We start from the raw sequence: 13,781 nt of genomic DNA on the forward strand, positions 1-13,781 counted from the left end.
TGATGAAAGTGAGAGGAGAGTGAAAAAGTTGGCTTAAAGCTCAACATTCAGAAAACGAAGATCACGGCATCTGGTCCCATCACTTCATGGGAAATAGATGGGGAAACAGTGGAAACAGTGTCAAACTTTATTTTTCTGGGCTCCAAAATCACTGCAGATTGTGATTGCAGCCATGAAATTAAAAGACAGTTACTCCTTGGAAGAAGTTATGACCAACCTAGATAGTATATTCAAAAGCAGAGATATTACTTTGCCAATGAAGGTCCGTCTAGTCAAGGCTATGGTTTTTCCAGTGGTCATGCATGGATGTGAGAGCTGGACTGAGAAGAAGGCTGAGCACTGAAGAATTGATGCGTTTGAACTGTGGTGTTGGAGAAGACTCTTGAGAGTCCCTTGGACTGCAAGGAGATCCAACCTGTCCATTCTGAAGGAGATCAGCCCTGGGATTTCTTTGGAAGGAATGATGCTGAAGCTGAAACTCCAGTACTTTGGCCACCTCATGCGAAGAGTTGACTCATTGGAGAAGACTTCGTTGCTGGGAGGGATTGGGGGCAGGAGGAGAAGGGGACAACAGAGGATGAGATGGCTGGATGGCATCACGGACTCAATGGACGTGAGTCTGAGTGAACTCCGGGAGATGGTGATGGACAGGGAGGACTGGCGTGCTGCGATTCATGGGGTTGCAAAGAGTCGGACGCGACTGAGCGACTGAACTGAACTGAACTGAAGTTACCACAAAGCAATCAAGAACAGACACTAAGGAAAGAACAGCCTCTTCAATGAATGGTGCTGGGAAAACTGGACTATAATCTTACATCATACACAAAAATTAGCTCCAAATGGATGGAAGACTTGCATGTAAGACCTGAAGCCATAAAACTAGGAAAAAGGATTGGCAGTAAGTTCCTTGACATTCATCTTGGTGAGGATTTTGGGGTCTAACTCCAAAAGCAAAGGAAACAAAATAAAAAATAAACAAGTGGGACTACATCAAACTTAACAGGTTCTGCACAGCAAAGGAAAACCATCAACAAAATGAAAAGGCAACCTAACAAATGGGAGAAAATATCTTCAAGCCCTAGACAAGATAAGGAGTTGATATACAACATATGTAAAGAACTCATACAACTCAATAGCAAAAACTACTGCACACTTGTCAGAATAGCTACTATCAAAAAGAAAAGTGTTAGCGAAGATGTAGAGAAAAAGGAATCACTGTGTATTGTTGGTGAGAATATAAATTCATGCAATAGAGGTTCCTCAAAAAATTAAAAACAGAACTACCACATAATCCAGCAGTTCCTCTTTTGCATACTTATCTGAAGAAAATGAAAATATTAATTCAAAAGGATATACACATCCCCATGTTCACTGAAGCATTATTTACAATAGTGAAGATATGGAGACAACCCAAATGTCCACCGATTCATGAATGGATAAAGAAAATGATATGCGCACACACAAAATATTCGGTCCTAAAAAGAATGAAACCTCCTGATAAACCACGATGGGAAAGAATGTGACAAAGAATACACATATGGATAACTGAGTTACTTCGCTGTAAAGCAGAAATTAATACAACATTGTAAATCAACTATACTACGTTTTTTTTGAAAGAATGAAATCTCACTATTTGCAAAAATATGGTTGAACCTTGAGAGCACTATGTTTAGTTAAATAAGTCAACTAGAAAAAGGTAAAAAGAGATAAATAGCATATCATCTCACTTAACAAGCACCAAGCTCACAGATATAGAGAACAGATTGGTGGCTGCCTGAGATAGGAAGGAGGTGGGCGAAATGGGGGAAAGGAGTCAAAAGATACAAACTTCCAGTTATAAAAATGAATGCGTCATGAGGATTCACATACAGCCTGGTGACGATAGTTAATATTGTACTGCATATTTGAAAGTAGCTGAAAGAGTAGATCTTCGAAGTTCCTATCACATACACAAAAATTTGTAAACTATGTGTGGTAACACATTAGTTGGACCTATTATGGTGATCATCTTGCAATATATATAGATACCAAATAATTACACTGTATACCTAAAACTAATTTATATCAATTATACCTCAACAAACAAGTAACAACTAATAGTGTATCAGGGTAAAGTATCCTGAGGCCAAAAAGTTTGGGAACCACTGCTCTAGATAATACCCTAAACAGTAGATATATTCAAACACAAGAGCCAAGTAACTCCATATACACACAGGGTGTGTTAAGGCTGCATGTTTCCCTGGATAATGCGACCTGAGAGGACAGACGGACTATCCATTTTATTCTGTCTTCATTTAACTCATTATTTACCAGGGAATTTTGTAGAAACTAAGGCCTGTGGCTGGCAATTTTTATTTTGGCCAGCCAAAAATTAATTCTGCTTTTTCACTAGCACTTTGTGGGTTGTTATATTCAGTAATTACACCTCTCACACCTGTTAAGTCTCCTCCAGCACCGTGAGCTTCATTTTCACTTTCCGTATCAAAACCAATCACTTAGGCTTTCTGTCTTCTTTTGGGCCAATATTCACAACGTCTGAATCAGAACTGTATTTTGCAGAACTATCATCTTTTGAGACACTAGTATACAGGTCACTCAGATAATTAGAGACAGGATTTGCATAAAATTCACCAAAAAATTCTTCATTCAAAATTTCGAGATGCATCATTTTGAAAATTTTACAGTAATACATTTGCATTTATAATATACGTAGGGTTGGAACAAAAATCTAATGAAGCAAAACGTGAATGATAATGACAATCATAAGCTATAGAAGGAACCCTTGATTAATTTTAAGCTCTAACAACTTGGCACAGTGGTGGCAACTCTATCACTCTCTAAAAACATGCTGTCTCTGGCCAACAATGTTTGGGTAACAAAAGACAGATTAATGCATCTCTGGTCAATAATGTGTTGATAAAATAGTACTTTGAATGACAGTCTTTCACTCCTTTGGGCTCAGATGTCCAGTCTCTCCTTCAGACTGCCTTGGATTTGGGGAGTATAGTTGCTAAGCCTCTGACATACTAAGAAGTGGCGAGAAGGCTGTGGAAAGCCAAGGAGAAGCATAGCAAGCAGAGGGATTTTCAAGAGGCTTCTCCCAGAAAACTTCAACTTCTTCAGAAAAGGAAGAAAAATAAGGCACTGGACTCTAGCCTAGAGTCCACTGCCCACTCTCCACATGTTTCTCTGCTACCAATGCGGGAGAATTTGAGTCTGACTTTACAGAAGCCTCCAGGTGTTTCCAATGCCAGGAATAGTCAGCGGGGGCATCGAATTGCTGTTCTGAAGCTGAAAATGGCAAAAGGAGATTTTGCCAGATCTGGAAAATGGTGCCCACTGCCACTCTATCTTCAGGGGCTCATGGGTCAGGCTGCAGTTCTCCAACAAGCACCCCCTTCCAGTCTTACTTTTATTTTTTTATTTTTTCCTATTCCTGGCTCACCAGTGACTATCCAGAGATGAATAAGAAAGAGACAAGATAAAACACAAGTTGGTCATGAAAACCAGTGCTTTCCTTGCCACCCACACTGTGCTTATGTTGACCAAAAACCATCACTCTACTTTTCTGTGGGTTTCTCTGGTGGCTCAGACGGTAGAGAATCTTCCTGCAATGCGTGAGACCCGGGTTCGATCCCTGGGTTGGGAAGATCCCCTGGAGAAGGGAATGACAACCCACTCCAGTATTCTTGCCTGGAGAACCGGATGGACAGAGGGCTACAGTCCATGGGGTCGCAAAGAGTCAGACATGACCAAGCAAGTCGCACACACACACATACGTTTCTGTGGGCTTCACAGATCAGTGATTCTCCCACTAGTTCCTCTGGGTGGAACAATCCATGGAGCAAAGCTTCCATGAGCTCCCTCACACTACCAGGTTTTGCATTTTCTGCCCCACTCCCATAAGGACATTTATATGAAGCTGGTTGACCAGAAATGCGACTGAGTTGGGGGAGTGATTTAAGCATTCTTCACAATAAAGTTGTCTTCCTTACCACCCCCTCCCCTAATCACCATCCAGCATGACACAGGGGTGAAGAGCTGAGTTGCCATTCTCTATTTTCCTTGGCTAAAATAAAAGCTTCTATATTTGGTTCATAGCAAGTCAAGTCAAGGCTCAAATACTAGTGAGGCAGCTGTTTCATTAGGAAAAAAGTTAATCACTATCTCCAGGATTCAAGATGCAATGTTTTTGGGTTTGTTTGTTTGTTTGTTTTGTAAAATTAAACTGAAAAACAAATTTTCCTCAAAAGAGAATGAATGGAAAAGAAAGTCTCAACTAAACAAAGGAACTTTTCATATTAGAATAAGATGGAAGAATCTATCAAAAATCTAAGAAAAAATTCCAACTGTAGGCTTTGTGATTAGAATTAGGAGATGTTTTCTGCAAAAGAATCCACCTGCAATGCAGGAGATTCCAGTTCAATTCCTGGGTCGGGAAGATCTGCTGGTGAAGGGATAGGCTACCCACTCCAGTATTCTTGAGCTTCCCTCGCAGCTCAGCTGGTAATCCTCCTGCAATGCAGGAGACCTGTGCTTGATCCCTGGGTTGGGAAGATCTTGTGGAGAAGGAAAAGGCTACCCACTCCAGTATTCTGGCCTGGAGAATTCCATGGACTGTATAGTCCATAGGATCGGGAAGAGTCGGAAACAACAGAGTGACTTTCACACTCATTTTCTGCAAATACAAAGTGGTTTACTTACCAGGTCCTTCGTAGAATTTCTGACTCGGAAGAAGTAGACTACTAAGGTGGTGGGTAAGAGTTCCCACACAAAGAGGACCACTCCAAACACTATGTATCCGGCATCTCCCAGCTGATTCTTCAAATCCGCCTGTTGAGAAGAGAGGGAGAAAATGGAGAGTCACCAGACTGAGGGCAGAGTAAGTTTGATTCAGTTCTAATATGACAGAGACTAAATCTAATACAGTGTAATTTCTTCCCCCTAAAATATGCATGTTAAAATGACATACTATTAATACTACTGTGCCAGGCCTTGGTGGTGGTGGGAAGTTATTTAAACCATATAGGATGGATAATTTTAAAAACATTTTATTGATGTAGTTTTTGACTGTGCTGGGTCTTCATTAACGCACGGGCTTTCCTCTAGGCACGGAGAGTGGGGGCACTCTCCCGCTGTGGCGCTCGGGTTTCTCACTGTGGCGGTTTCTCTTGTAGAGCGCAGGCTCTGGGGCTTGCAGGCTCAGTAGTTGTGGCACACCCACTTAGTTGCCCCTTGGCACAGTGGGTCTTCTGGGACCAGGGATTGGATCCATGTCCCCGGCATTAGCAGGCAGATTCTTAACCACTGGACCACCAGGGAAGTCCCAATTAATCGACAATTATCTTCTTCAAAATATTCAGACAGTAACTGCAGGTCTCTGATGCTTCATTCCTTCACCCTCCAGGAATGAATCTTCCTTACATCCAAATAAAGTCTCTAAGCTGACTTTTCTTCGACAACTGAATAATGATAATGTTCTGCTGCCTTCTCCCAGTTCTTTTTTAAAATCATTTTTTGGCTGCACTGTGTGTCATGAGGGATCCTAGTTCCCCAGCCAGGAATCAAACCTGTGCCCCCTGCATTAGAAACATGGAATTCTAACTACTAGACCACCAGGGAAGTCCCTCTCCTAATTTTTTTTTTAATATTTATTTATTTGGCTGCACCAGTTCTTAGTTGCAGCATGTGAGATCTATCTAGTTCCCTCACCAGGATGCTGGCCTCTTGGAAGCAGATGGGGTGCAGCAGCACTCTCCTTTCTGAAAGCCAGAGGGAGGGTGGGTAAGGCTATTTCTGGGCAAGTCTATCAGAAAGGCCAGCATTACAAAGGAAGACAGAAATGTCATCAAACTATAAAGGGCCAATCCCCTAGATGGAATCCTCTCACCTTCTCTACCACATTGTGTTTAAAGTATATGTGTGCATGCTAAGTCGCTTCAGTCTTGTCCGACTCTTTGTGGCCTCATGGGCTTGTACCCTACCAGGCTCCTCTGTCCATGGGATTTTCCAGGCAAGAATACTGGAGTGGGTTTGCCATGCCCTTCTCCAGGGAATCTTCCTGACCCAGAGATGGGACCCAGGTCTCCGGCATTGGCAGGCGGGTTCTTTACCACTAGCGCTGCCTGGGAAGCCTTAAAGTACAGTATCCAAAACCACTCTCGCTCCTCTTCAGAAAGATGACTCAAACTCTGCACTGAAACTCCACCCACATGTCTCAAAAGTGCGCTGTGTGTGCTTCTACCATTCTGCACAAATAACCTGCAACTTGGGGCCATCTGCTTGCTCCTAGATTATTTTGGCTGCAACACATAGATCTAGGCATCTATAAACAAACAGCCACCCAAAACAACAGAATTGTGTTGTCTGTGATAAAAATTTGCAATATTTTAAATTCATTGTATTTATAAGCCCATACTTGAAAGAAGCATTGAAATAAGTATTTTGTTAAAACCAAATCCTTATTGTTTAATGGGGAGAGAGTCTCAGTTTGGGAAGATGAAGACATTCTGGAGATGGATGGTGGTGATGGCTGCATGACACTGTGAATGTACTTTAATGCCACTGAACTGTGCACTTAGAAATGATTAAAGCAGTCAACTGTACCTACATGTTACCACTATAAAAATCCTCTGGGTATTATGAATAAGTCTCTAATTTATCACCGTTGAACATTTAGATTTTTACGTATTTGATTTCTCACAACAGGGAAATTCTTCACCAGCGCTCTGCCCACCTTCCTCCCACCCTACATTTGTGCTGTTGGTTTGATTGGTGGTGATTATGACTGTTGTGGTTTGAATCCAGTCTAACGCCTTGCACGAGCTTCTTACGGATTTCATCCTGCCCTCAGTTTTTGTTGTTGTTTTTTGGTAGAATCTACCTATTTGAGCTGCACCATGTGGGATTTTAGTTCCCCGATCAGGGATGGAACCCGAGTCCCCTGCTCTGGGAGGGTGAAGGCTTAACCACTCACCCACCAGGGAAGTCCCTGCCATCAGTTTTAACTTAGCACGGTTGTTTTCTTCTTTCCTCCAGAGTGATAATTCAAGGTTTGAGCACTGTTTGGATTTTAGAGGTGGATTTGTCTCTAGTTGGATATTCAGTGTTTAGCCAGGAAAATCTCAGGAGCATTTGCAACTCAAGCCCGTAAACTCCTACTATAGACGCTTCTATTTCTTTGCTGCCATGGCGTCTCTGTGTGGCTCTTTTCTTCAGCGGACATAAACTTCTGCATGAAGGATGGGTCTGTTCACTTTTGTATGTCTGGCACTTTGTCCAGGGCGGGAGACAAAGAAATGATACTTTTCAAATTAGGGAATGCTAATTCATTCTCATTCTTTTTTTCCTTCTCTTTGTTTGGCCATACCATGCAGCATGTGGAATCTTTATTCCCCAACCAAGGACTGAACGCACGTCCCCTGCAGTGGAAGCGCAGAGTCTTAACCACCGGACAGCCCGGGAATTCCCCTCTCAGTCATGTACATTTTGAGCTTTGGCGAACATGGATGCCATATTATATTTCATTACCTTTGTTCATTTGTTTACGAATTTCTAGAATACATTATAAAAAAGAAAGAGTTTCCTACTGAGATGTAAAACGGGCTCTTTCTAACCCCCTAATATCCTTGGTCACTTTTGTCTACATTTCTTTTGCTTACTGCTCCATTAAAAAAGCACTTCATCATTTTACGTGTTTTCTAACCTGAATACCATTCATTTTTATCTTTGCAAATTTCACCCTTTAATAAAATCATATTACATTTATATAAAGACACTTAAAAAGTTTAAGTACCGCTTGACAAAAGCCCCAGCAAGTAGCAAGGAGAAGTGTGTCTGCTTTCTAATTTTCTCCGAAGACGTGTGAGCTGGAACCAGGCAGGTACTGTGATTCCATCTGACAGGTGAGGATGTAGACACCACCCAGTTAAGTGACTCCCGAGGTCACCCAGCTCTTCAGCAGCAAAAGCAGGGAGCTGACAGCTCTCTGCCACACGGCCTGCTGCCGAAGCAAGGATCGAGCGCCCACTGACCTGGTCTGACACATTGTACCAGTCGTAATCAAAGGAGTGGACATTCTTGCTCTGAGAGAATGACAAGATGAACAGGTTGTAGCAGGCCCGAGAGGTGTAGAGCAGGATGACGGTCACGCCGATGGCGGTCACCTGACACACGGAGGAGCCCTGGAAGAGTAGGAACCGTGAGCGGGGGCCCCGATCCCGGCCCAAGACCACAGTCCCCTCCCCAGCATGGCCTCTGTTCAGAACTGCTACACCCTCCCAGCTTCTCTTCCACTCTCAGACTCTCAACCCCACTGCAAGCCTCCCCTCACTCCACACCCACCCTAAAACTTCCAATTCTCTTCAGAGAGATGCTTCAAAACCCGAAAACATGAACTATTTGCCTAAGACCTCGGCTTGGAAGAGCAAGACAGTCAGATGACTTACTTGGTTAAATCTCTAAGTGCCGCCGCTCAGCTCCAAGGATGCTCTGAGCTTATGAGCCCAGGGCCTGCCCCCTGGCTTGGAAACAACAAAATCAGCTCAGAGGGATGCCAGCCTGGGGACAGTGGAGCTGTGGACAGTGGCTCTGGGTGGGGAGCATGTCTTCAAGACCCACCTGTCCTAGGCTGGGAAGGCTGGGGTCCCAATGTGAGTCAGAGCTTGGGACTGTGTGAAAATTGGTCATCTGTGCCCCCACTAATGAAGCTATCAATGTCCAAAGTTAGCTAAATGACCTCTAACTGAAAACAGCTGTCATAGTTGTCATTTAGTCTCTAAGTCGTGCCCCACTCTTTTGCAACCGTGGACTGTAGTCCACCAGGCTCCTTTGTCCGTGGGATTTCTCAGGCACGAATACTGGAGTGGGTTGCTGTTTCCTTCTCCAGAGGATCTTCCTGACCCAGGGATCAAACTTGTGTCTCCCACACCGGCAGGTGGATTCTTTACCACTGAGCCACCAGGAAAGCCCTGGTGTTAAAAACAGTTAAGCAAAAAACTGAAATTCATTTTTGAAGTCACTAACTAAATCTAAGCTATTATTTTATTTTGCCAATGGTAGTCTATCAGATTGTTTGCACAGAGGTGATCTGAATCTGACAATCTGACAGTCTAAATAAAATGTGGCCCCTCCTGTGAAAACCACAACTCTGTTTTGTTTTGGCTGCACTACAAGGCATGTGGCATCTTAGCTCCCTGACCAGGAACTGAACTCGAGCCGTTTGCACTGGAAGCATGGAGTCTTAACCACTGGACCACCAGGGATGTCCCCATAATTCTGTTTCCAAAAAGCCTTGAATAGACCTTATACAGGAGACAGTGTAAATAATAAAGCTAAGGCAAAGTCAAGTATAAAATTTGTCAACATTTATCAATGAAAAAAGGACCCAGCCACACTAACTTTTCAGACTTTGCAAGAGCTCAGGCAAATCACAGGACACCTTGATACAGAAAGCTTTGTAATTTTGAAGGTGGAGGCACAGATTTCAATCTACTGATAGCTGCTAAAGACCAGGTATCTTAAGAAGCAGAGTGCTCAGGTCTTCAGACCAGCAACGTTACAACCACATGGGTTCCCTGGCAAGGGTTAGGGCGCCACAGACTTTCAGAAGCAGAGGAGCTATGAAATCACTCAACTACCTTACATGTGAGAAAACCAAGGCTCAGTGGGCAACGTGCTGGTGGGCCAGGGTCCTGTGGCCAGTGGGAGCCCAGAGCATCCACTATGACCTCCACACATCACCAGGCTCCTTAATGAGGGGGAACCGGGGACCAGGCTGGTGAGGGGCACTTCAGAACCACCGCGCCAGGGAGCACATCTGCCCCTCTCTGTAACTCGGGGAAGGAAAGGAGAAAACAGGGACTCCAGGGCTGGGGGCGCAGCAGTGAAAGCAGAGAATGTGCAGGGGCTGCCCTCTCGGGGTGCGGCCAGGCCCCTCTAGGGGACTGCTCTATCGTCTCTGCACATGCCCTGCCCGACCACTGCCTGCTTCTCCTACACCCATTCACACGACTGACCTTCCTGTGGACTTGCCCCCAGGCCCAGCTGGTGACTCTTCTTATCAAAGTGGTGGTGAGTGTCATGCCCCTCTGCTGGTTTCCCTGGTAACTAACAAGCCCATGCGTGCTCAGTCGCTTCAGTCCTGTCTGACTCTTCGTGACCCATGGACTGTAGCCCACCAGGCTCCTCTGTCCATAGGATGCTCCAGACAAGAACACTAGAGTGGGTTGCCATGCCCTCCTCCAGGGGATCTTCCCAATCCAGGGATCAAACCAGCATCCCAAGCATCTCCTGTATTGCAGACAGATTCTTTACCATTGAGCCACTAATCACACCTGACATCAGTTCCCTCTGCAACTGGTCGTCTTCCTTCCCGACCCTCGACACTGGAATGAAGGCTGCTACCATGTCCTGCTGCCGTCCACTGCACATGTGGAATGTTGCTCCATGACCGTGCTTCAGACATGTAAGATCCCTGATCCATTAAGCCATCGCTGACTCCAGGCTCTTTCTTCAGTACTGAAACTGGGCATGCCCTGGCCTTGTAGGACTACGGGGTGCAGCCCAACACACGGTCTGACTCCATCTCTGAACTGTCACCTTGAGAGGCCTGCTGTCCTGAACCCCAGGAGTAGCTCCTCCTGTTAAGGGGGACCCTCACAGGGGCACAGTCAAGGCAGGGGCACGCCTGGATCTGAGTGTCTCTGCACTACGACCCGGTGGTAAAGAGGACAGACCCCAGAGCCCGGAGCCAGGCTGCTGGGGCCACACCATGGCTCTGCATCTCCTGGCTTGTGTAACTCGGGCTGAGCTTCTGATGTCTGGTGCCTCCATTTCCCTAGGTAGGTGACACCGACTCCCCCTGAATTTTGAAGGTTACATTCCTACCTACATGCAGAGTGCTTATAAAAGGGCTAGGAACAAAGGGAATGCAAGCTGTGTGTTTCTAACAACATAAGAGCCACAGTCAATGCCACAGGTCCTCTAAACTCTCACTTAAACCTCTGTTTCCAGAAACCAGAGATTTACCTCTCTGCACACCCCAGTAAACCTCGAGCCACCCGGAGTCAATTCTCACAAAGTTCAATGAACTACACGGCTCTGTGTCTTGGCAACACCACCACAGCTAATCATTTGCAGGAGGTCAGGTGGGAGAGGCATTGGTTGATTTCTGTTTTCTGTTGCAAACCAGGGAATTCTTTTTGGTGGAGATGAGCCACACTGCACAGTATGTGGGATCTTAGTTCCCCAACACGGGATAAAAACCTGTGCCCCCTGTATTAGGAGTGCCCAGTCATAACCACTGGACTACCGGGGAAATCCCAGAAAGCTTAATGGCAGGATCTCAACCACGTGTCCACCTTACCTTAGACTCCAAGTAAATGTTGGCCAAGGACATCTTGGAGATTTTGTAGAGGCAGATGGACAGGGAGACAGCGCAGAGCACAAAGAGCGTGTCGTTGACGGCCACGCGCACGGACACGATCACTTTCCTCTCCCAGGTGCCCGTCTTGACCAGCACCGCACAGGTTAGGTTCACCAACAGGAAAACGAGGCTGATGAAGAGCGAGGCCAGGTAGAGGGGCAACCTGGGAAGGAAGAGAGAGAGGCTGAAGGCAGCCTTCCCCACAAGCTTCCTGTACATTCTGGATCAATCCCCAAGGAAACTGTGGCTTTTTGAAGGTTGTTTGTTTGTTTGTTTTTTGGTTAAATGCTAGAAGCAGAACATGCCAAAGTTAACACTTAAGAGCTCGGAGTTTGGGGTTGGTAGATGCAAACTATTATATTTAGAATGGACAAACAAAGTCCCACTGCAAAGCACAGGGGGCTCTACCGAATATCCTATGATAAATCATAATGGAAAAGAACATAAAAAAAGAATGGATACATGTGTATAGCTGAGCCACTGGGCTGTAGCCTGGAGACTGGCGCACACTGTAAACCAACATTTATACTGCGATGAAAAAAGGGTTCAGGCTTTGGAGGGTCCCCAGATTTAAATCAACTACGAACAGTGCCCTCGGGGAGGTCCTTTACCTGAGCCCTGCTTCCCCATTCCCCAGAGGCTATGAGGATCAGAGGGGCTGTGTGGACGTGGGCTGATGCACGCGCTGCTCCCAAGGATGGCAGAGCAGAGCCGGGCTCCGAGGCAGGGCTGGGATTCGGGGAGAGCCTGGGCAAGGTGGCCCTGGGTGAGCCCTACTGTCACCAGAAAACAGCCTAAATAACACCGACCTTGCAGGCTCTTCCCGAGGATTAGGTGAGACAATGTTTTAAAAGGGTTTTACCCCTCAAAAGCCATCAAGTCTGGACAGCACCCCTTTGCATGTACTCACTAGTAGTACAGCTATCCCCAAGCTTTTGGGCAACAGGGACCAATTTTGTGGAAGACAATTTTTCCATGGACCGGGGTCAGGGATGGTTTCGGGATGATTCAGGCGCATTTTATTTACTGTGCACTTTATTTCTATTACTATTACATCAGTTCCACCTCAGATCATCAGGCATTATTAGATCCTGGAGGCTGGGAACCCCTGCACTAGCCTCGGGGCAATGGTGGTGGCCATTTTTAACTTGCAGTTTCTCAGAGCTGCATGCTGCTTACGTGATCTGTGCAGGGTCTAGAGAGACACTTCTTACATTTTCCAACGTGGAGATCAGTTCAAGTTTCTCTCTAGGACTGTCCATATTGTGTTTACTTCAGCTAAGTATCACTCAAGCAGCAAATATTGGTTTGGCTCAAGAATAGACCATTCAGGTACTGATGAACCTATTTGCAGGGCAGGAACACAGACTCAGGCATAAAGAACAGATCTGTGGACACAGCAGGGGATGGGAGAGGGTGGGAGGAATTGAGAGGATAGCATTAAAATGTATATATTAACATATGTAAAACAGATAGCTAGTGGGAAGTTGCTACATAGCACAGAGAGCTCAACCCAGTTCTCTGTGATAACCTAGAGGTGCGGGATGGGATGGGGAGATGGGAGGGAGGTTCAGGAGGGAAGGGACATATGTATACTTATGGCTGATTCACATGTTGTATGGCAGAAACCAACACAACATTGTAAAGCAATCATCATTTAAAAATTAAAAAAAAATTTGTTAAAGTCGTATCTTACACTATTTTTTAAACTTAACAAAAAAGACCATTTAAGTTGAATGTTTGCATCTGCCCAAAGGGCTGCTGAGGCAAGGGGAGAGAATGGACATAGGGCATTAGCACAACATGTAACTCATGGTAAATTAGCCACAAAACCTTAAATTATGAAGGTTTTCATGAGCTATCTACACGTTCCCAAAGTGATGGAGGGAATCAGGGGCTTAGAGGGAGACAGAGGCAGGACCAACTGGGAGTCACCAGAAATCTGCAATCTGCTTCCTCGAAAGCCCTGTTTCTTATTGTTCTATTATTATCTGCTGTGCTTTTGTGCAGAACAGTTTGGAAACATCTGGAACCTCTGGAATCAGCCCTGCTGTTCTTGACCCCTTGCGGGTGTGTAGGCACACATTCTATCCATGTGACGACAATGAAGCTCCGGAAAAAAGCATAATATGGACGTTCAGCTTTTCCAAAGGACTCCTCCTGGGTGTTGTTTCAAATACTATGCTCTGTCCTGTCCGACTCTTTGTGACCCCGTGGACTGTAGCTTGCCAGGCTCCTCTGACCATGGGATTCATCAGGCAAGAATACTGGAATGGGTTGCCATGCCCTCCTGCAGGGGATCTTCTGGACCCAGGAATTGAACCTGTGTCTCCTATGAGGCGCCCCCTGCACTGGC

At 45.3% G+C, this 13,781-nt stretch overlaps 1 protein-coding gene across 1 annotated transcript in view; it reads right to left on the bottom strand.

Annotated features, from left to right (window-relative positions):
• The window catches only part of GPR137B (G protein-coupled receptor 137B), a 59,092-nt gene that overhangs the window by 14,042 nt on the left and 31,269 nt on the right, over nucleotides 1-13,781 (bottom strand). The window contains exons 3-5 of the mRNA XM_005699018.3: nucleotides 11,366-11,588; nucleotides 8,034-8,183; nucleotides 4,705-4,833 (exon numbers count right to left, since the gene is read on the bottom strand). Of these exons, the coding sequence (XP_005699075.2) occupies nucleotides 4,705-4,833; nucleotides 8,034-8,183; nucleotides 11,366-11,588 (502 nt within the window). The remainder of the gene's footprint in view (nucleotides 1-4,704; nucleotides 4,834-8,033; nucleotides 8,184-11,365; nucleotides 11,589-13,781) is intronic.

Source organism: Capra hircus, chromosome 28 (genome assembly GCF_001704415.2).
Source record: "Capra hircus breed San Clemente chromosome 28, ASM170441v1, whole genome shotgun sequence".
NCBI classification, from domain to species: domain Eukaryota; kingdom Metazoa; phylum Chordata; class Mammalia; order Artiodactyla; family Bovidae; genus Capra; species Capra hircus.